Source organism: Psammomys obesus, unplaced genomic scaffold (genome assembly GCF_907164565.1).
Source record: "Psammomys obesus unplaced genomic scaffold, mPsaObe1.curated_primary_1811, whole genome shotgun sequence".
Lineage (NCBI taxonomy): Eukaryota > Metazoa > Chordata > Mammalia > Rodentia > Muridae > Psammomys > Psammomys obesus.
In genome coordinates this window covers 23,864,999-23,882,648 of record NW_026587216.1, presented here as the reverse complement: position 1 = coordinate 23,882,648, position 17,650 = coordinate 23,864,999, and the positions used below count along the sequence as shown (strand labels likewise).

Here is a 17,650-nt window from a genome sequence, read left to right as displayed (position 1 = left end):
ATATATATATATATATATATATATATATATATATATATATATATATAAAAGAAAATGCAGTGTGAAGGCATAATAAAATCAAGGTTAGTCCTCCATTGCTGGTGAGAATGTAAACTTGTACAACCACTTTGGAAATCAATCTGGCGCTTTCTCAGAAAATTAGGAATAGAGCTTCCTCAAGATCCAGCTATACCACTCAAATACACAACAAGGACATTTGCTCAGTCATGTTCGTAGCAGCTTTATTTGTAATAGCCAGAAGCTGGAAACAACCCAGATGTCCCTCAGTTGAGGAATGGATACAGAAATTATGGTACATTTACACAATGGAATACTACTTAGCAATTAAAAACAAGGAAATCATGAAATTTGCAGGCAAATGGTGGGAACTAGAAAAGATCATCCTGAGTGAGGTATCCCAGAAGTAGAAAGACACACAGGGTATATACTCACTTATAAGTGGATATTAGCCATATAATATAGGATAATCATACTAAAATCTGTACACCTAAGGAAGCTTGAGAAGGAGGACTCTGGGTAAGATGCTCAATTCTCATTCAGAAAGGCAAAGAGAATGGACACCAGAAGAGGGAGAAAACAGTGAACAGGACAAGAGCCTACCACAGAGGGTCTCTGAAAGACTCTACCCTGCAGTGTATCAAAGCAGATGCTGAGACTCATAGCCAAACTTTGGGCAGAATACAAGGAATCTTATGAAAGAAGGGGGAGATAGAAAGACCTGGAGGGGACAGGAGCTCCACAAGGAGAGCAACAGAACACAAAAATCTGGATACAGGGGTGTTTTTTGAGACTGATACTCCAACCAAGGACCATTCATAGAGATAACCTAGAACCCCTGTACAGATGTAGCCGATGGCAGGTCAAAATCCAAGCGAGTTCCCTAGTAATGAGAACAAGTATTGTCTCTGACATCAACTGATTGGCCTTTCTTTGATCACCACTCCCTCAATGGGGAGCAGCCTTACCAGGCCACAGAGGAAGACAATGCAGTCAGTCCTGATGAGACCCGATAGACTAATATCAGATAGATGGTGAGGAGGACCTCCCCTATCAGTTGCCTGGGGGAGGGGCATGGGTGGAGAATGGGAGGGAGGGTGGTATTGGGAGGGAAAGAGGGAGGGTTCTATAGGTGGGATACAAAGTGAATAAGTTGTAATTAATAAAAAAATTCAGTTCAGTGAAAAAAAATCAAGGTTAGTGGGTGAGACAAATAAAAAAAAAAAGACAACAGAAAAACTAAAAAGAGAATGATTGACCCAAATATATACATTCTCAGCTCAGGTTATGACAGCTGCTGAATTACAACATTAGTCAAAGCTTTGCAGCAATTCTCATGAGATGGCTTTTAAATGTTTTGACTGTGACCATGTAGGAAAATAATTTTTTAATTGATTAAGGCTTTAATATGATAATCATAATTTGTAGAGTAAAAAACAAACAAACAAACAAACAACAATAACAACAACAACAAAAACAAATCATAATGCTTTAGCTAATAATAATAACAATAAGAGTTCCGGATCCTTTTGTTTGTTTTGTAGGAAAATAATTTCATAACCTGATCCAGTCTACACACCTCTTGCTGCAACTGTAACATGCGTCATGGAAAAACGTCCATCCTTACCAGAAAGCATTTTTATATCCTTATCCTCTCCTTTTAAAAACATACGCTTGCAGACAATGACTTCAGTGGGAAAACCTTGGCTGCAAAAACATAGAATGAACATAGGAAGGGTCTGCTAGACTGGGGAAGCAGCCCCATTTCCTACTAATGAGAGCGGACTTATTCTTGCTTGAAGGCTCTGCAGCTCCATTGCTTTGTGAAGCCAGTTCCTCTTGGTTTCAGCTCTGCCACATGAACCTCTTCATTGCCACATGTTTTGGTGAAGCCAGAAAGAAAAGCTGCCATGGCCAAGAATTATGACTTTGGTTCACTTAGACCATTGCATTTTGGAAAGCAGATGAGAAAATAAATTCTGAACCAAGGAGTGAGAAATAATAATTTTATTCAGACAATTTGTTGACAAAGATGGGCTTAACAATTCTCCTGGAATCAGTATAATTTCAGCATCGGAAAATCAGAGTAATTTTTGGTTTAATTAAGCTGAAGGAAAAAAAGCTGGCTTTAACAGCAGCTCACATCAAACAAAATTGATGTGCTAAAATCTTTTTTAGGAGGAGGAATTTAGAGATTTAGAAAGCGTTATCATGTTTAATGCTAATTGTGTCTTCCTTCTCTGCTCCAGGAAAGCATAGAGGATCCTGCCTTTGAGAAACCCATTGAGGACAAGATCTCGCTATCATTCAAAAGCTTCTATAGCCAGAGGGCTGATGGGAATCCTGTCATTGAAACTGGATGTTTGATTTCAATGTCAGGTCAAGATGAAGGGTTTGAAGAGGCTCTACAGAGACCTTCACTCTCCTCAAGCAAAGCATACATGCGTGAGCATGCTCCATGCAAGGCAGCTGTTGCTCTTTGTGGCCCCATGGCTGAGGAAAAGAGGCAATAATCTGACATTTAATATCTTCTCAGTGTGACTATGTCCCCAGCAATGCTATTCAGCAGGTGTTTAGGAGGTTTATTTTATGGGTGAGCAAAATAAAGCTAGAGATATTAAAAAAAAAACATGTCCAACAAAATGGATGAATGGGTGGAACTAGAGGACAGTGTGTTAAGTAAAAAACACATCCTTTATGTTCTCACATGTGGATGCTAAAAATGTTAGTCTCAAAGAAGAGGGGAGAATAGAATTGGAGGCTGGGAAACATAGGGAACTGAGGGATGGAGGTGAGCTCTATACTAGGCACCAAAATATAGTTTAATAGAATAAAAACATTCTAGTATGCTTCAGTATAGCTGGGTGACTATAGTTTACAACAATCTATTACATACTTTAGAAAAAAAAAACAGAAGAGAAGCACTTGAAGGCTCTAAACACAAATAATACTCAATGATGTAGAAGTGTTAGTTATCCCCATTTGATCACCACCTATACATATATATATATAGAATTATACTGTATTTCATAAATATATATTTCTGTGCCTATTAAATATGATAAGTACATAAATGTAGAAAGCCCTCATTTTATTACAGAATTCAGTTTATTGTTTCAGTCATAGTGGTACATACAGGTAATTAATTCCAGCACTTGGGAGGTAGAAGTAGAAGGATCAGGCATTCAGGATCACCTTGGGTTCATAACAAGTTGGAGGTTAGACTGGGCAACATGAGACCCTGCCTCAAGAAACAAGACACGATGCTTTCCCCAAAGAATTTACTTCATATTTAAAAGTTGCTATGAAGATTGAATCCCTTCTCACATGTGCCTGAGAGCCAAGCCCGACACAGAGAAATTCCAGTTATTTTGTGACTTGTGAATAAATGTCAATGATGATTATAACCTTTCTGAATCTGTGATGGGGTGTCACTCACATATGACTTAATTTTGTTACTTCCTTGGTTAGGAATGTATCTTCCACTTACAATCTAGATTTAGAAAGATGAAAGTCAGTAGAAAAAAGAAATAAAAAATATCAGCTGCTCTTTGTTCGTTAGTAAGAGTTTTACACTGTATTTTAAAGGTCTGCTGGAAAAGTCACAGTAATACTCTCTTTGTGCTTAGAACTGGAGAAAGCATATTCTCCATGCTCCAAGGTAAAAGTTCTATAAAGGTAGCTGTCATTTGCTATCCAATATCACATATATCTGAATTTTAGAGATCCTGCAATGTGTCACTGTAGAATTTTCTTAGAGATCATTGTCTGCCCAAGGTTCTTTCATCTACAGCCGTTTTAAATATTTGATTTAGGTATCATAAATATATTATGTGTTAAAATCATCAATCAAAAACACGAACATGGAATGCCTATTTCTGTTCCAAGTTCAAATTGGGAGGAACAAGATTCTCTTTTAACTAAGGTGGATGGCTTTCACGTTACATTATTTAGTTTTACTATGAGGGTTAAAATAGAAGCCCATCACATCACAAGTACCAGATGGGCTGTCTATGCAAAGTTCTATAGTCTTGAGATAACTATGTTAAATATATATTAAAAAAAAAACTTCAAATAATAATAACATGAGGTTAATCCGAGCAGCATTAACAGTCTCCTCTCCATCCGCTCCGCAAAGGGAAGCATTTATGTAACTAATTAGTTCGCCATGGTAAATAACCCACTGACATTTATAAGAAACATTCCTATTGGAGCCTGAAGTAAATATTATGTTACACGTTAAACTATAAATAGTGGTCCCAAGCTCAATTTTAAAATGCTATGGAAAATAAGTGAGCTGTCTGGGTAAAATGGGTGTTACATGTCCTCTGCATAGAAGCCCTCAGCTGCCTGGCTCAGGTTTCCCTGTAGCTGCTGCGGAAACTTGATGATTCATCTCAGTTTCCAGCAAGACTACTCAAAAAAAAAAAAAAAAAAAAAAAAAAGCCAGGAGCTCTTTCTCTTGAGGGCAGAAGAAAACAAAAATTTCATCTGACTGAGATACAGGGATTCCTTTAAAGTTTTAAGTGAATGAAGAGCACTGTGTTGCAAAAACACAGTTAATGATTTTTTTTTTTCCTAAATAGGTGGAAGACAGACAAGATTTTGAGTATTTATTTACTATAAAGAAATTGTACATGGTTGAGTAGGTGATGAATCCTTAGGTTTGATCATTGTGTGTGTGTGTGTGTGTGTGTGTGTGTGTGTAAGCATCACATGTTACTTTATAAACAATCAAAATAATCATGTGTCATTTAAAAACTGCTTATTAAATGAAGTAGTGGGAGGGGGCAGAGAATAAACAATGGAATGGAATCTCTACATGGAGAAAATTTCTTAAATCTAAAGATTTGGGTCAAGCATGACCCAATTAAGTTCTAATTGGAGCAGGGAGAGAATTAGAAAGGAGGTGCAGCGTAGTTTGGACTCATCCAGACACAGCCAAGGAAGCAGCTGCTCTCCAGGGATATAACAGGGGCCCATGGAGCCTTATTTGCTCCATTCCTCAAATTCCTACCCAGATCCACATTTGATTAGATTCCTTTCAGTGTGTGACTGGTTACTTGTCTATTCAACCAGCTGTTCATTGATTCAATACTGAGATGATCTATTGCTTGGTCTAGAACCAAAAGTAAAATGTTCATACTCCCTGTTTCAACAAGTTGACCATCCATCACTGAACAGAAGAAACAAGCAAAGACTTTTAGTGTGGCAGGTACTTTGATGGAGGCAATTACCAGTAAGTGTAAGAGTCCCAGGGTAGGGGACCAGTGCTGGGAGGAGTATAGTTGGAGTAGATTAGTGAAATCTGAGGTGAGCGTGGAGTGTAAGGACGGGAATTGAGAACTGAGTCTAGAACATTGGTGACTGGCTCTACACAAATACCTGTCTTCTAAGTTCTCAAGAACACAGCCTTTGCACAAGTTCCCATCAGTGGAGCTACTCAGGATAATGTAGTTCGATGTGGGCCCTTGTGCCTCTACGAGTCATGGGCTGCAGAGCACCTGCTGTGTGACGGTGAATGAGGCACAGCTCACATGCTGTTCCCATGGAGCTGACATTAGAGAATAGAGGACAGTGAACTAGTGAAGTGAGTTTAATTTCTTCTCAGTCTGTTTTACTAAAGCTTGACATAAAAAAAAAAAATTGGATACAATTAAAAGATAACCATGGTTCCTTTAAAAAACCTGAAGATGTTTATATTACATTTATGTATTTCTATATGCTTTAACCTTACACATGTCATTGTATTTGTAACTATAAACATAAACACATGACGAATAAATATGTGTCATTTTTGCAACAAATGATAGCACCATAATTTTTGCAAAAATAAAAAAGTATAACCTCTGTTTAATGGGGACGTGTGAGTTTTTCATCTTTTCACTGACTTCAGATGTTTGTGTCAAAATTATTTTTCACATAGGTTCAAACAGACAAGATATTGAGGCTTTCTGTTTCCTTTGATTTTTATTCTTAGAATTGTTAGCAGACATGACTGAACTAACTATATACTATTGAAAAAAACAACTTTCTCCAAACAGGACTTTTCTAGTTAAGAGCATGGGTAAAACCACGTTTGCTCCTAAGGCTTACACTTACACTGAAAGTATAAGTGCTAATTGGTTCACCCATCTGTCCATCCATTCAGTCACTGAATTGTGTTTCCTGTTTTATGGTTTCTCAAAAGAGATACCAGTCAAGTCAGTGCAGGACAAGGTCATCAGTAGAGGAATAGAGGATGCCATGGGTTTATACTGTCCCAGCCATTCTCTAAATGTAATTCATTCAAACTTAAGCAAAATAGAAATAATGCAACTTTAAAATATCGTATACAGCTGGTTAAAATTTAAAACCTCTATTTACAGTTGAAATAATTTTCAGATTTGCTGGAACACAGATCCTGTTGCCTATATGGACCTACGCTTTGAGGCTATTCTTTAGAATTACATGCTAGGTAAGACTAGGAAAGTTGTAAAACTAGGAAGTTGTAGAATATTTAGCAAATAAATAAAGTAAATAGTTACTTCTGACATCAGTGAAGCCCTCAGATTTGAGTAGGAAATAAAATCAGAAACTCAATCCAAGACATGATTCAAGGTACAGAAACATTTCAGTGCTGTTGGTTGACCATATCCTGTTAGTTCTAAGGGCCCCCCATGCTTTTAGAGGCTGCTTGGTTCTTAGTGTGCACAAAGACTCCTTCCTGGGAGATAGTCACTGTTAAAATTTCAAGGGAGAAGCTTCCTTTCCAGCTGGGCCTTCTCTATCCCTGAAGCTATGGAAGGGAGGCCGCAGCAGCCATAGATGACCCCAGTTGACAGTTCCGCACTGCCAATAGTCTTAGGAGAAAGATGTTGAGGATGACAGCAAAATCATGATAAATGCCCCTTTCTTGGAAGATTGGCTTACCAATGTTTTGGAGAGCTTACATATCCACTTGGCTTAGGCTGCCTTGTAGTCTGCTGTTTCTGTCACCTGGAATCTTCTTGGGATGAGGAGGAGGCTAATTGTGGTCAGCTGCAGAGCCCCATGCAGTATGCTCTTGGGAATCCCTTTATGATGGAGTCAGAGCCTATTAATAACTTTCTACCTTCCGAGGGCCTTGGGATGGGCAGGGTCGGTACTCACACCAGTGAACCGTTGCCTCTGACCACAGGCTCAGCCTTTAAGTCTCTGAGGCCACATTGGGACATAGCATGTCTCTGAGGCCATTCAAGGTTGTGGGTTCTGGAGAATTCCATTCTTTTTTTGGTTCCTGTTGTCTAAGTACATCTGTCTGGGTAGAGAGGTTGGGCCAAGATTCAGACTTCCAAGCAGGAATGTTGAGAGTTATTCTACACGTAGTGGTTATTATGAAAGTCATACCCTACCGAAGCTAGGGATATGAAGAGTGAAATATTGGTAGGTGAGGCCACTGAGAATCCTGCTCTGGGTTTGACCTGACCCACCAGAGTTGTGCTAGCTAATCTATTATGCTGCCTTGCTTGGCTCTCCCCAGGCTGTGAAGGGACACTACGGACACTATTTTCTGGTGGAGTAAACCCCAGTCACTTCAGGATGTTTAGGATGACTGCAACCATCTTAATGACGGAAGCACTTTTTGCTTCCTGAGGGTTCCCAACTCACTTAGAATAAAAACCAGATTTCCTGCCATGGTCTTGATTGTTCTAGTCTCTAATCTTTCTCCTATAATGCTGGTCTCTTAACTGACCCCAGAGAATGCTGGTGGAATCCTGCATTTTGGGCTTGCCATTTTCTCCCTCTGGGGCTGTTTTCATACCTTTCTCATTCAAGTGTTTGCACAAATATTGTGTTCTTGGAGATGACTCTACCTAAACGACTACCTTCTTTCTCTCTGTTCCTTTCACTCTCTGGTCTTTTTTCCTTATTGTTTAAATAGTAAGTGTTCCCCAATTCTCTGTTTAAGTCTTGATCTTCAACATAACGGTGTGTAGAGAAAGGGTCTTACCTCTTAAAGGTGAGAGCTAACAGAAAAGTTTGCTCACTAGGACACATCCTTACGGGGGATTATGCAGGTTCTGGCCCTCTTCTCCTGCTCACCATGAGGTGAGCAGCTTTGTTTCTCCCTCCCTCTGCTTCCTACCATGATGCTCTGTGTTACCAGAGGCCCTAAATGAATCCAAGTCCACATGGACTGACACTGTGGGACCATGAGCATGAATATTCTTTTCTTTCAAGCTGAGTTTTTCAGGTGTTCTTTCCGGTAACAATGGAAACCTGGCTCACTGTGCAGCACAAGATGATCTTGAACTCTTAATTCTCCCCATCCTGCATCCTGAGATTGCTGGGGTTTCAAACGTGTGCCATCATCTTAGCTCAGTGCTTCCTGCATGCTAGGAAAGTACTCTCTCAACAGGGCTGCATTTTTCTTCCTTCAGTATTCCCTAGCAACGGACAATACGTTGTATGTCTCTCATCATTGGTGTTTGATCCTCAAACAGCAGCAACTTGATATGATGTTGCACCTTGATATTATGTTGATAGTATGTTGTACCGCATGGGCATGTGTGCTAACACTAAGAGATGTTTGTCCATGTTGAAGGTAATTTTCTCAAGACAAAAATCAAAACCAACAACAATAACAACAAACCAATCTATTTTCACCATTTTTGCTTATTCACCCAATATTCATTTTGTGCTTCATGGGACGATACTCTTCCCTTGGCTGGGCTATGGCTTCTCAGGTGTATTCAGTTATTTTCAGCTTCTATTTGACTTGACTTCTCTAATGTAATTTATGCTGTAGAAAGGTATTATGGTTCATGAAGCCAGAAAGATCTGCCTTTAGTTCCTATTTCACCACTTTGTAGTGTTTGATCCGGATAATGTGTTTACTGGCCCCAGTTAAATCAGAAAATCAATAGTTTACTCATGGGAGTTCTCCAGGAGTATTAAGTGAGAAAACATATTTAACATTCTTGGTACAGAAATTTGGGCAGAATGGAGGGACTCTTATGAAAGCAAGGGGAGATAGAAAGACCTGGAGGGGAATGGAGCTTTACAAGGAGAGCAACGAACCTAAAAATTTCTGAGACTGATACTCCAACCATGGAGGTAGCCTAGAACCCTTGCACAGATGTAGCCCATGGCAGCTCAGTGTCCAAGTGGGTTTCCTAGTAAGGGGAACAGGGACTGTCTCTGACATGAACTCAGTGGCTGTCTCATTGATCACCTCCCCCTGAGAGGGGAGCAGCCTTACCCAGCCACAGAGGAAGACAATGCAGACAGTCCTGAAGAGACCTGATAGGTTAAGGTCAGATGGAAGGGGAGGAGGACCTCCCCTATCAGTGGACTGGGGGAGGGGCATGGGAGAAGAAGACAGAGGGAGGCGTGCATAGGGAGGGAGCTACACATGGGATACAAAGTGAATAAATTGTAATAAATTTAAAAAAATTAAAAAAATACTAAACTGAATATAACATCAAAATTCAATACATGTCTCTCTGTACTGTTTTTTCTTCCTTTATTCTCCTGTGGTTCTACCTTCTTCCTCCTGTATCTAGTGATTCCTTGTTTAATTTTCCTGTATGTGTGTGTATGTGTGCATGTGTGTGGGTGCATGTGGAGATCAGCAGACCACCTTTGGTGTAAGATTTCACCATTTTCCTTGTTCTGAGACAAGATCTCTTGTTTGCTGCCTTTTCCTCTTTTGCCCACTGAGCTATCTCCAAGCAATTCCCTCTTTGTTTATTCCCCAAACCTTTCCTCAGCTATGGTCTCTCTCTTTTTTTTTTTTCTGGTTGCATGTGTTTCCCGGGTTAAATCATTCATAAATGATGAAAGCTACCAACTTCCAACCATCTGACAATCCAGTCTCAAACCAGCTCTTCTCCCAGGACAACAACTCATTCCCCATTACCTACTGGCAACTCTATTCCCATGTCCCGTACACTTTCCAGCTCTGTCTCAACTCAGCAATCCCCATCTCACTGAGATTTATCCATTTCATTGGACATCTGTAAGTTTTCTATTGTTTTTCCTCTTCTACCCCACACAGTTTCTGAATATACCTTTAACAATTTCACTCATTTAATTCAGTTTACAGTTCTTTTTTACTTACTTGACTGCCACTGTTTTAAACTATCCTCATTTGGTATATTTCTTCTAAGTAATCTTTTGGAGTGAACTTTCTAACATGGAAATATGATCTCATCACTACTCTTTAAAAATAAAATTACTTAATAATTACTTGTCATCTTCAGGATCAGCTTCCAAACTCTTTTGCATGACAGGCATGACTTTCTGTGAATTGGACCCATTCCCAGCTACAAATGAGGTTTCCTTGATATGTTGTGCAATTGCAAGCCTCCCCCCCACCCCGACCTTTGATCAAGCTGTTCCCATTGCTTGGATCACTTCTCATTCTCATCCGTTTGGCAATCTCCACATAAGCCTGTGGTTCTTAGTTTCAATATCACCTTCTCTTTGAAGCTTTGTTGACCTTTTCAAGCTGGAGCAAGTGCCTTTCTTGGGAGTTCCCTGACTCACACATGCGTTCTTCGATTAAGACTTACCACTACAGAGGGCCGTTGAAAGTCTTTACCCAGCAAGGAGATGTTGAGACTCTCAAAGTTTGATAGCCAAACTTTGGGCAGAGTGCAGGGAAAGAAAGGGGAGATAGGAAGACCTGGAGGGGACAGGAGCTCCACAAAAAGACCAAAAGAACCAAAAAATTTGGGCACAGAGGTCTTTTCTGAGGCTGATACTCCAACCAAGGACCATGAATGGGAACCCCTATACGGATATAGCCCATGGCAGCTCAGTGTCCAAGTGGGTTTCCTAGTAAGGGGAACAGGGACTGTCACTAACATGAACTCAGTGACTGGCTCTTTAATCACCTCCCCCTAATGAGGGAGCAGCCTTGCCAGGCCACAGAGGAAAACAATGCAGCCAGTCCTGATGAGACTTGATAAGCTAGGGTCAGAGGGAAGGGGAGAAGGAACTCCCCTATCAGTGGACTTGGGGAGGGGCATGGGAGGAGATGAGGGAGGGAGGGTGGGATTTGAGAGGGGATGAGGGAGGGGGCTACAGGAGGATACAAAGTAAATAAATTGTAATTTATAAAAATAAAAAAATTATGATAAAAAGACTTACCACACAGCTCTTACCCACTTTTTCTTCTAACAGATTTAGTGTGTCTGGTTTTATGTTGAGGTCTTTGATCCACTTGGACTTTAGTTTTGTGCAAGATGATGAATATGGATCTATTCGCATTTTTTTTTTTTTTTACATGTAGACATCCTATTGGACCAGCACCATTTGTTGAAGGTGCTATCTTTTTTCCATTGTATGGTTTTGGTTTCTTTGTCAAAAATCAAGTATTCTTAGGTGTTTGGGTTTATTTCTGGGTCTTCTATTCGATTCCATTGATCCACAATTCTGTTTCTATGCCAATACCATGTAGTTTTTTTTTTTTTTTTGAGTATCACAAAAGTTTATTTAGCAAAAGGTTTTGTATGAAAATGTACATGACCCAATTCTACATCACAATCAAACAGGTCCTTTAAGGAGGGATGCGATGCTTCTATTCAACAGACATCGTTTAGACTCTTTCCAAGGCTTCTAACATGATGATGCTGTTTCCTCGTATGACCACCATTCCTATGTTATTCTGTTGCCCACTAGTTGCCATCTCCACACACTCATCAATCACAAGATTCATAAAGGGATCAAAGCCCCGAAGTATTCCTTGTACATGTCTGCCACCATTTAACTTTAACGATAACTTCTTGTCCATAAATTTCTTCAGTTCGGGAGGGTGGGCCTTACTCATGGCGACTCCTCAGCGGGCTCGGCAGGACAGGGAAGACCATGTAGTTTTTATTACTATTGCTCTGTAGTACAGCTTGAGATCAAGGATGGCGATACCTCCAGATGATCAGTTTTTGTACAGGAATGTTTTAGAAATTGTGAGTTTTTGAAAGATACACATGGTTTATATTCACTTATAAGTGGATTAGACATATAATATAGGATGACCATACTAAAATCTGTACACCTAAGGAAGCTAAGCAAGAAGGAGGACACTGGGTAAGATGATCAATCCTCATTCAGAAAGGCAAATGGGACAGACATCAGAAGAGGGAGAAAACAGGGAACAGGGAAGGAGCCTACCAGAGAGGGCCTCTGAAAGACTCTACCCAGCAGCATATGAAAGCAGATGATGAGACTCACAGCCAAACTTTGGGCAGAGTGCAGGGAATCTTATAAAAGAAGGGGGAGATATTAAGACCTGGAATGGACAGAAGCTCCACAAGGAGTGCAACAGAACCACAATATCTGGGCACAGGGGTCTTTTCTGAGACTGATACTCCAAACAAGAACCATTCATGGATATAACCTAGAATCCCTGCTCAGATGTAGCCCATGGCAACTCAGTATCCAAGTGGGTTTCCCTAGTAAGGGGAAGAGGGACTGTCTCTGAGGTGAACTCAGTGGCTGGCTTTTTGATCACCTCCCCCTGAGGGGACAGCAGCCTTACCAGGCCACAGAGGAGGACAATACAGCTAATCCAGATGAGACCTGATAGGCTAGGGTCAGATGGAAGGGGAGAAAGACCCTCAGTATCAGTGGCCTTGGAGAGGGGCATGGGAGGAGATGAGGGAGGGAGGTTGGGATTGGGAGGGAATTAAAGAAGGGGCTGCAGCTGGGATGCAAAGTGAATAAACTGTAATTAATATAAAATAAAAAAAAGGAATGTGCTCAGAGTCCTGCCATTGAGTGGCTGTAGCTTCCTGAACAAGTCACTTAACCTCTTTAATCTTCGGTATTTGTTTTTGTAAAATGGAGGAAATATTCTTCTAAACATTCTTGGATTAATTAGAAGCACATGGGAGCAATAGACACAAATCAGCATCTTTAGGGCGTTACACCTCAGATATTTTATACACCTTATATCTTATACCATCTTCTCCCCACACTCAATCCGCACCCTCAGTACCCTCCCCACACCTCTCTCACCCATTTCTCTCCCTCCATCTACTTCGGATATCTATTTTGTTTCTTCTTCTGACTGAGATTTAAGCATCCTCCCTTAATCCCTCCTTACTACTTAGCTTCTTTGGGTCTGTGGTTTGCAGCATGGTTATCCTGTACTTTCTTGCTAATATCCACTTATAAGTGAGTACATACCATACACGGTTACTTCACTTAGGATGATCTTTTCTAGTTCCCACCATTTGTCTGCATATTGCATGGTATCTTTGTTTTTTAATAGCTGAGTAGTATTCCATTGTGTAAATGCACCACATTTTCTTTACCCATTCTTTGGTGGAGGGGCATGTAGATTTAGTTTCTGGCTATTATGAATAAAGTTGCTATCAACGAAGTTGACCAAGTGTCCTTGTAGAATGGTGGAACATTTTTTGGATATATGCCCAGAAGTGGTATTATTGGGTCTTGAGGGAGAACTATTCCCAATTGTCTGAGAAACCTCCAGATTGATTTTCAAAATGGTTGTACAAGTTTGCACTTCCACCAGCAGTGGAGGAGTGTGTTCTCCTTCCTCCAGATCTTAGCCAGCATATGCCGTCACTTGAATTTTTGACCTTAGCCATTCTGGTGGTGTAGGATGAAACCTTAGAGTCATTTTAAGTTGCATTTTCTTGATGACTAAGGACACTGAACATTTCCTTAAGTGCTTCTCAGCCATTAGCGGTTCGTCTGTTGAGAGTTCTCTATTTAGCTTTGTACATCATTTTTTAAATGGTTATTAAAAACTGGGTTATTTGGTTTGTTGGTGTTTAATTTCTTGAGTTCTTTATATATATTGGATATTAGCCCTCTGTTCAATGTAAGGTTGTTGAAGATCTTTTCCCATTATGTAGGCTGCTGTTTTGTCACATTGATGATGTTTTCTGCCTTGCAGTAAGTTTTCAGTTTCATGAGGTACTATTTATTATTTGTTGATCTTAGTGTCTGAGTTTTTGGTATTCTGTTTAGGAGGTTGTCTCCTGTCCCAATGAGTTCAAGTTCCACTTTATGTTCTAATAGATTTAGTCTATCTGGTTTTATGTTGAGGTATTTGATCCACTTGGACTTGAGTTTTATGCATGGTGATAAGCAAGGATTTATTTGCATTTTTCTACAAGTAGACATCTAGTTAGACCAGCACCATTTGTTGAAGATGCTATCTTCTTTCTATTGTATGCTTTTGGCTTCTCTGTCAAAAATCAAGTGTCTGTATATGTGTGGGTTTATTTCTGGCTTTTTAATTCAATTCTATTGACCAAACCATCTGTTTTTTTCCCAATACTATGCAGTTTTTTTAAATCACAATTGATCTATAGTATATATGCCAGTTATATATATATATATATATATATATATATATATATATATATATATATATATATATATATATATATATATAAAGAACTGATGAAGTTAAACCCCAACAAACCAAGTAATTCAATTTAAAAATGGGGTACAGAGCTAAACAAAGAATTGTCTGTAGAGGAATATAGAATTGCAGAGAAACATTTAAAGAAATGTTCAATGTCCTTAGTCATCAGGGAGATGCAAATCGAAACGACCCTGAGATTTCACCTTACACCCATCAGAATGGCTAAGATCAAAAACTCAAGTGACAACACATGCTGGAGAGGATGCAGAGAAAGGGGAACCCTCTTCCATTGCTGGTGGGAATGTAAACTTGTACAACCACTTTGGAAATCAATCAGGCACTTTCTCAGACAATAAGAATAGCACTTCCTCAAGATCCAGCTACACCACTCCTAGGCATATATCCAAAATATGCTCAAGTACACAACAAGGACATTTGTTCAACCACATACCCCATTTTTAAATTGGATTACTTCGTTTGTTGGGGTTTAACTTCATCAGTTCCTTATATATTCTAGATATTAGCCCTGTGTCAGATGTAGGATTGGTATAGATCTTTTCCCAGTCTGTAGGCTGTTGTTTTGTTCTGACAACAATGTCCATTGCTTTAAAGAAGCTTTTCAGTTTCATGAGGTCCCATTTATTGATTGTTGCTCTTAGAGCCTGGGCTGTTGGTTTTCTGTTCAGGAAGTTGTCTTCTGTGCCAATGAGGTCAAGGCTCTTCCCCACTTTTTCTTCTAACTGATTTAGTGTATCTGGTTTTATGTTGAGATCTTTGATCCACTTGGATCTTGTGCAGGGTGATAAATATGGACTTGTTTGCATTTTTCTACATGTATACATCCAGTTAGACCAGCTGTCTTTTTTCCATTGTATGGTTTTGGCTTCTTTGTCAAAAAATAAGTTTCTGTAGGTGTGTGGATTTATTTCTCAGTCTTCTACTTGATTCCATTGATCTACCAGTCTGCTTCTATGCCAGTACCATGCAATTGTTGTTACTATTGCTCTATAGCACAGCTTGAGATCAGGGATGGAGGTACCTCCAGAAGATCTTTTATTGTACAGGATTGTTTTAGCTATTCTGGGTTTTTTGTTTTTCCACATGAAATTGAGAATTGTTCCTTCTAGGTCTGTTAAAAATTGTGTTGGTATTTTGATGGGAATTGCATTTAATCTGTAGATTGCTTTTGGTAGGATAGCCATTTTCACTGTCAATCCTACTGATCCATGAAGATAGGAGATTTTTCCATCTTCTGGTATCTTCTTCAATTTCTTTCTTCAGAGATTTGAAGTTTTTTTTTTTTTTTTCCAAACAGTTCTTTCATTTGTTTGCTGAGAATCACAGCAAGGTACTTCACGTTACCTAATTTCTTTCTCAGCCTGTTTATCACGTATATAAAAAAGGGCTACTGTTTTTTTGAATTAATTTTATATCTGGCCACTTTGCTGAAGATGTTTATCAGCTGTCAGATTTCTCTTGTAGAATTTTGGGGGTCACTTATGTAATCATATCATATATGAATAGGAATACTTTGAATTATTCCTTACCAATTTGTATCACCTTGATGTCTTTTTGTTGTCTTATTCCTCTAGCTAGGACTTCAAGTACTATATTGAATAAATATGGAAAGAGTGGGCAGCCTGTCTTGTCCTTGAGGTTAGTGGAATTGCTTTAATTTTCTCTCTATTTAATTTGATGTTGGCTATTGGCTTGCTGTATATTGTCTTTAATGTGTTATGCACCCTGTATTCCTGATCTTGCCAAGACTTTTAACATGAAGGGGTATAGTATTTTGTTAAAGGCTTTTTCACCATCTAATGATATGATCATGTGTTTTTCTTTCTTTCTGTTTATTTATATAGTAAATTACACTGTTGGATTTTTGTGTATTGAGCCAATCCTGCATCCTTGAGATGAAGCGCATTGATCATGGTGGATGAATATTTTTGATGTATTTTTGGGTTCAGTTTGTGAGTATTTTGTTATTTTGCACCAGTTTTCATAAATAATTGGTCTGAAATTCTTGTTCTTTGTTGCATCTTTGTGCTGTTTAGGTATCAGGGTAACTGTGGCCTCATAAATTGAGTTTGGCAATGTTGCTTCTGTTTTGTGGAATAGTTTGAAGAGTATTTGTAAAAGCTCTTCTTTCAATGTCTGGTAGAAATTTGTGCTAAGACTTTCTAGCCTTGGGGTTTTTTTTTTTTGGTTGGGAGACTGTTGATAATTGTTTCTATTGCCTTAAGGGCAATAGGGCAATAGTCTATTTAAATTGTTTATCTAGTCTTGATTTAACTTTGGTAAGTGGTATCTATCAAGAAAATCATCCATTTTGTTTAGATTTTCCAACTTTGTGGCATACAGGTGTTTGAAGTAATACCTAATGATTCTTTGGATTTCCTCAGTGTCTTTTGTTATGTCCCTTTTTCATTTTTGATTTTGTTAATTTGGATATTATGTCTGTGCCTTTTAGTTGATTTGGCTAAGGGCTTGTCTATCTTGTTGATTTTTTTAGAGAACTATTTCTTGGTTTTGTTGATTCTTTGTACTGTTCTCTTTTTTTTCTAATTTATTGATTTTAGTCCTGAGTTTGATTATTTTCTGGATCTAGTCCCCCTGGGTGTCTGCTTCTTCTTGTTCCTGAGCTTTCAGTTGTGCTTTTAAGTTGCTAGTATGAGCTCTCTTCAGTTTCTTTATGAAGGCATTTAGTGCTATGAACTTTCCTCTTTGCACTGCTTTCATTGTGTTGTGTAAGTTTGGTTATGTTGTGCCTTTATTTTTATTAAATTCTAGAAAGTCAGTTGGATCGAGAGCCATGGCCTGAGGTGTCCTGCCCATCCCACCCCTTCCTGGTGCCTCAGATGGAAGACCATTCATCAGAGAGTTTGCATCCAAGAGCAGAAAGTCTGTTACCCAACATGATGAATGCTGACATGGATGCAGTTGATGCTGAAAATCAGGTGGAACTGGAAGAAAAGACTCGACTTATTAATCAGGTGTTGGAACTTCAACACATACTTGAAGATCTTTCTGCAAGAGTAGATGCAGTTAAGGAAGAAAATGTGAGGCTAAAATTGAAAAATCAAGTTCTTAGACAGTATATAGAAAACCTCATGTCTGCTTCTAGTGTTTTTCAAACAACTGATACAAAAAGCAAAAGGAAGTAAAGGGCTTACCACCCTTGCTTCTGTGGAGCTGCTGCTTTCTTCCTCTTCTTCTTCTTCTTCTTCTTCTTCTTCTTCTTCTTCTTCTTCTTCTTCTTCTTCT

The 17,650-nt window shown here is 39.1% G+C and overlaps 2 protein-coding genes across 2 annotated transcripts; one reads left to right on the top strand and one right to left on the bottom strand.

Moving 5' to 3' along the window:
• Nucleotides 1–11,457: 11,457 nt before the first annotated feature.
• Nucleotides 11,458–11,844, bottom strand: LOC129673610 (small nuclear ribonucleoprotein G). Its single transcript, XM_055603488.1, has one exon. The coding sequence runs from the start codon at nt 11,813–11,815 to the stop codon at nt 11,585–11,587; it is 231 nt and encodes a 76-aa protein (XP_055459463.1). The 5' UTR covers nt 11,816–11,844; the 3' UTR covers nt 11,458–11,584.
• Nucleotides 11,845–17,259: 5,415 nt separating this feature from the next.
• LOC129673631 (short coiled-coil protein-like) lies at nt 17,260–17,550 on the top strand. The gene has a single exon (XM_055603519.1). It carries the CDS (start codon nt 17,302–17,304, stop codon nt 17,548–17,550), a length of 249 nt encoding a protein of 82 aa, XP_055459494.1. The 5' UTR covers nt 17,260–17,301.
• The last annotated feature ends 100 nt before the right edge of the window (nt 17,551–17,650 follow it).

What these genes read in the sequence shown, in the direction of transcription:
- LOC129673610 (XM_055603488.1), bottom strand. Translation starts at nt 11,815, where the DNA reads ATGAGTAAGGCCCACCCTCCCGAACTGAAGAAATTTATGGACAAGAAG.
- LOC129673631 (XM_055603519.1), top strand. Translation starts at nt 17,302, where the DNA reads ATGATGAATGCTGACATGGATGCAGTTGATGCTGAAAATCAGGTGGAA.